Here is a 5,992-nt window from a genome sequence, read left to right on the forward strand (position 1 = left end):
GAATTGCTCCATTCCAAAAAGAAATAAGATTAAAGATAAAATCTACAGGAATTAGGATCCGTAAATGTTTCCCAAAGTGTTAAACTTCCGTCCTTGAGGAATTAACCCCTTCTGGGTTTCACATATCCCTTTCCTACATGCAGCTGATTACTGGATAAGGGATATTGCATGTGCAGTGTTAGTTTAAAAGCATGGAGGACAGGAGCCTTCCCGGCCTCAGCAGATAAGCTCCAGGCTGAGAGAAGAACTGGAGCCGGGTCAACACATTCTGTGGTTTTGCTGTGGTTTAGAGGAGTCCGTGTTTATGCCGAGATCTGACAACATTCCACATCTTCCTTTGGACTACCGTCGCTCCACGTTTTCACAAAGGAGAGTATAAAGCGACAGCTCCAGTTCTGTTAGTCGAGTGTTTAATAAGTTTCGGCACAAAAGCTCACCCTGCAAACTTATTTAGCTTACAAAAATAAGTTTGCATAACTGTAGTACACCAAGATCTTTATATATTTTTTAATATTTCTCATGTGACTTGAGCCGTTGAAGTTTTCAATGTTCAGTTTTCTTAATTGTCCTGGCAGGGCTACATGATGCATACATTTCTATGAGACGGAGATTGCCGACTTCTTTCAGGTGGAGCTCCAAGATTGCAAATTCTTAGCACAACTCTGTTTAACTAACATGATGCACAGTTTAGAAAAGTATTTGAAGTGTGGATTTGTTCAAATTATTATTTAACTTGATTCAAGACAAAGAAAAGGTGCATGACGAGTATTAGTTCACACAATAACAGCAAAAAGCAGCTAGACAAGAATTCCCATCTTCTTCGTGAAGATCAATTTTCTTTAATAAAACTGATTTTCTTTAACAGCGTGTGCAAACTGTAGTTGTGCAGACATCCTGTCCATGGCTGCTCTTCACTTTTCTCTCATTCCTGCTCTCACACATCTGTATGTGCAAGTGCTCCACCTCCATCTTTCTGATCCTCCAGAAAAATGACAAATTACAGCCAGTCAGGGTGACGGGCAGCGACACGCCTGCGGGAGACTAAACTGAGCATGTGCAGACGGAGTGTAAGACCATAACTGAGTGCAGAGTGAACTATTATAAAGCACAAACAGAACAAAATTGTTTTGTGTTGATAGTGACCCACCAACAGAAGGTGCAACTCAGTTCACTTCTGCACTGAAACAGTCAGCAGCAGAAGAAACACAACAGACTAAAGGCAATTTGACACCAAAGAGCTTAAAAATAAAGTGTTCTTCTAGTGTCAAGAGTTCTTACATTTCTCATTCACAACAATAGTGTTTACCTGAACAGGACAGAGACCAAAACTCAGTCCAAATGGTCACTTCTTAGAGACTTTGTGATACATAGTTTGAGAAATGTTAGCATTAAACGACAGGTTTCTTTTAGTGTTCAGTTCTTGTTCTAATCTGTGCAGCGATCAGTCTATGAACACATTCAGTGCACTGAAGAACACCTGAAGACGAAGGTGGGCCGGTGGAGGGAGAGGACGTGGTTTTCTGAGGCAGCAGAGGATGCACAAGACCCCTTTCAGCTCCTGCATGGACCCAGGAGTTCCATCAGAGGTCAAGTAAAGCTGCAAAATAAGACGGGGCAGTTCGTGCTCAGACCAAAACATCCTCCATGGACCAAGCTCAATTTTCTCGGTCCTCAGTGTGATTACACCGATCTACTTATGGCTGGGTCCTGAATTCCTGCAGAGAACATCTGAAGACGATCAAATTGGCACAAGTGAAAGGAAAGCAACTACTAAGAACAGGGAGGTCCCTGATGGCAGAAGCTTCTATCCATCTGTGGAAAACAAACTGAGAACCAGCTTTTGTAGAAGTCGTTTGTGATGCTTTTGCACCAAGTATGACGTAGAGCCAGAGTCAAAAGGATCACTGGTTGTTATCCTCGGTCCTGCAGCTCCAGTAGAGTGTGTTCATGGTCTGACAGTCTCATTTAGCAAAGCCAGGATTGCATTATTACAGGATTTGTAGTCTCAGAACTAAAACACATCTTAAAATCTAGTTGTAAAACAAAATATAAGTGTATAAAATCCAGGGGGTGGGGGAGAAGTGTTTTAGTTTTGCCCCTCAATCTCTTCATCCCTCTCCTCCTCCTCCTTCTTGTCTTCATCTATTTCCAGGATCACACTCTGTCGAATGCTGACAGAAATCACCAAGGCCTGAATGATCCCGTAGATGAGGGCAAACTGGGGGAGATACTCCTGAATCAGCCACAAGAGTCCAGCCATGCCCACCGTGGAAACAAAAAACAGGGCCATGCCGTGGAGCCACAGCTTCAGCGCCCCCTGGACCCCCAGCACCTCCAGGACCAGCTTGGCGGGAGGGGACACGGTCCACAAAAAAGCGACCACGCACAGGTCAAAAAGGTGGCGCAGGAAATTAAAACAGATCTCGTAGTGTTCAGCCAGGATTTCCACAGTCAAGCTGTGAGCAAAAAGTCGAAAAGGAGACAGGGAAATGGGCAGAGGAGAGGGTGGAGGAGTTTCATAATCAGAAAAGTCTCCATCAGTCTCCTGCTGAGCTGCAGCTCTCTTTTTTCTACCTTTCTTCAGCCCATCGGTCTCAGTATTTCTTGGCCAAAAAGAAAAAGATGGGAGATAACTGCTCCACCACTTGGATGTCTGTGCACTGGACTCTGGTTTCTCCACTCCAACGTCTTCCACCGTAGATGGTGGAAGCCTCTCCTCCGCTTCCCAAAACTCTTCTGCCGCTTCACAGTGGGCAATTGGTGGTCTCCACTTCCCCCACATCCAGGAAGGCCAGCCGCCCAGGTCCCAGCCTCCAGAGCTGGGTCGCTTTGGGCTCTTGGTTGTGGTGTCCCTCGAGTGGCCCCAAGCCCAAGCCCAAGCCCAGGCTCTGGCTGCCAGCCAGCGAGCCATACTGTCAGACAGGACGACGCTGTTGGGAGCTTCTTCTGTCGACTTTGACAACTTCAGTTCAGCCAATGCGAACCCGCCCTGCTACATCATGCAACCGACGGCAGCATGAAGAACACCGAGGGAGGTCACCTGGCAATCAACTGCGGCTGCGCATTGGACGGCCCAGTGGGGCTTCGGTTCTGCGTTCACCCGCATTCAGGTAGAAATACCTGACAACATCCAGTCCAGTTTGTCCAGACGTTCTGCCCGGCGCCTAAAAATAAATATGAGAAGAAATACAAGAAACGAGAATTGTTTCAGCACTGAGTCACACTCACAACGCTCAGGAAACAAAGCAAGCTGAAACAAAGCAAGCTAAAACACACACGTGACAACCAAACAACACGATTCTGAGGCTCGTTACCGCGCTAAACCTCTGCAGAGCAGTTTTAGAGAAACTAGTTTTTAAGTCTAATCCAACTAGTTAACCAAAATTCTGTATTCTGAGCCATAATTGAAGTTTACGACACGAACCACTGCTGACGTCAAAGAACACCATGAGCTCTACTTACTTGTCAAAAGTCGAACTGTGAACTCTTTACCCAACCATGAAGTTCGTTTTTGACGAAGCAAAAGGAAGACCGAACCCAACACGCCCCAGCTAGCACGACGTTAACCCCAACAGGAAGTGACTCATTCTTCTTCCAGTTTGCCTTCACAATAAAAGCTTCTAAATGTGTAGAATATTGCTTTTTTTTCTGGAATACATAGTAACTGTGCCACATGTTATTCGGAAACAAAATGATTTATCTTGAATCTGGCTTTTACCTAATCACTATTTTATATTAAATAAGATAAAATAAATGTCTTATAAACCTTTACTAAGGTTTTACCCTGCAAAAGCGTATTAAAGAAGATTTAAACCCAATACGTCTACCTTTTGCAAACTTTCACTTAATTAATACGGTCGCTCAATTATTTAGTTTTTACCTCTTTTCTAAATCTTCTTGGCAAATTTTCAGTGATTATTTTGCTTACAAATAATTTACACAGTCATTTTCTTTGCTTTAGAAACATATATGGCTTCCACCAACCTAAGAAAATGCTATTTCGAAATATTAAATAAAGCTGTTTCTAGATAAATTTTACATTCAGGTATATATACATTTTCAAACATAATCCCAAAATTTTCTTAACTTCTGGTGGAGGTCAGACTACATGTTGAATAATTTAATTTTTCAAATTACCAAAAATGTATAAAGAATTTTTACATTTGCTCCCAAGAGAACATTTTTTCAATTTTTAATCTGTAATGTTCGGTCAAATTTAATTTTTTATAACCATTCTATACCTGAATTTATTAATTCATACCCAAGGCATTTAATTTTATTTTGTTTCATTTTCATTGCTTGTTTATTAATGTACAGCACATGTTGATATCAGAATCAGAAATACTTGATTGATCCCACATGTGGGAAATTTGTTTGTCACCATAGCAACTGACAGCAGAGGGGGAAAAAAAGACTAAGAATAATATAAAAATAACAAGAACAAAGAAAATGTAGCATAAATGCAAACAACAAGGTAGTATAATTTCAAAGGCTATTTACATAACAGTGCAGGTAGAAAGATGTGTAAAAGAAATGTGCAACATAGAAAAAAAATAAAATAAATAGGTAATAAAAAAAAGAAAGAAAAAAAAAGAAATGTGCAAAGGTTATCTATTGGATTGTGAGTTGTTGTACAGGGTTATTGCATTGGGTTTGAAGGATTTCTGGTACCGGGCAGTTTTGGAGCGGAGCTGTCTGAGCCTCCTAGAGAAGGAGCTCCGCTGTTTGTCCAGAACAGGGTGGAGAGGATGCTCTGGTTGTCCATGATTGAAAGGAGTCTGTTCAGTGACCTCTTCTCCATCACTGCTTCAAATGTTTCCTGTTTGCAGCCAATGACAGAACCCGCTTTCCTGATCAGCTTGTTCAGTCTGTTGGCGTCACTGACTGCAATACTGCTTCCCCAGCAGACCACGGAGGAGAACAAGGTGCTGGCTACCACAGACTGGTAGAAGATCCCCAGCATCTTGCTGCACACAGTAAAGGACCTCAGCTTCCTTAGAAAGTAGAGTCTGCTGCAGGCCTTCTTGTACACAGCAGTACTGTGGCTCCTCCAGCTCAGTCTGCTGTTGATAGTCACACCCAGTTATTTGTACTCCTCCACAACTTCCACATCCTTGCCCAGGATGCAGAGGGGTTGTAAGACTGACCCTTTCCCCCGGAAGCCGATCACCTCCTGGTCTTGTCCACGTTAAGCAGCAGGTGATTCCCTCCAGCCCACTCCACAAATCCATCCACCAGTCTCCTGTACTCATCCTCCCGTCCACCACTTATACACCCCACACAACCACAGAGTCATCAGAGGATTTATGTAGGTGACATGACTTTGAGTTGTGCTGAAAATCTGAGGTGTACAAGGTGAACAGAAATGGAGAGAGCACAGTGCCCTGTGGGGCTCCCACACCACTCAGCACCACGTCAGACAGGACGCCGCCCAGTCGGACAAACTGTGGCCTGTCTGTCAGGTAATTAGTGATCCAGGAGATGGTGGACACACCAGCACCCATCAGCCGCAGCTTATCACCCAGTAAAGAAGGCCGGATGGTGTTAAAGGGACTGAAGAAGTCAAAGAAGGTGATTCTCACCATGCCTCCACCACCATCCAGGTGTGAGTGAGTGAGCTGCAGCAGATGGATGACAGCATCATCCACCCCCAGACGTGGTCGGTAGGCAAACTTGATATTTTTGTACTGTTAATTAAAAAGGAAACTTAAAATTAAAATTAATTCTCTGGGATGAAATCTGTTTTAGCTGTTTCACAGAGATAACGTCAGCAATTTCCCCCTTACTTTTAAATCATATAAACCTTGTATATTGATGGGAAAATTGGATGAGAAAGAAACAATGTATATTTTTTGTCACTTTTTGAACATTTTTAGCAAACATTCGGCCCAAATCCCACTCCAGTTTCCCACATAGCAACGTTTCTTATCCTTGTTCTGTCAAAAATGTTCCAAAAATGCAGATAGGGGGCGGTAACACTAAAAATGTCCTC

At 43.1% G+C, this 5,992-nt stretch overlaps 1 protein-coding gene across 1 annotated transcript; it reads right to left on the minus strand.

The window, feature by feature from the left end:
• Positions 1-808: 808 nt before the first annotated feature.
• c11h6orf47 (chromosome 11 C6orf47 homolog) lies at positions 809-3,598 on the minus strand. Its single transcript, XM_004074339.5, has 2 exons — positions 3,463-3,598; positions 809-3,164 (listed from the first exon to the last, which is right to left on the minus strand). Exon 2 carries the CDS (start codon positions 2,909-2,911, stop codon positions 2,087-2,089), a length of 825 nt encoding a protein of 274 aa, XP_004074387.1. The 5' UTR covers positions 2,912-3,164; positions 3,463-3,598; the 3' UTR covers positions 809-2,086.
• Positions 3,599-5,992: the final 2,394 nt, after the last annotated feature.

The sequence above is a fragment of the Oryzias latipes genome, chromosome 11 (genome assembly GCF_053564925.1).
Source record: "Oryzias latipes strain Hd-rR chromosome 11, Olatipes_Hd-rR_3.1".
NCBI lineage: Eukaryota > Metazoa > Chordata > Actinopteri > Beloniformes > Adrianichthyidae > Oryzias > Oryzias latipes.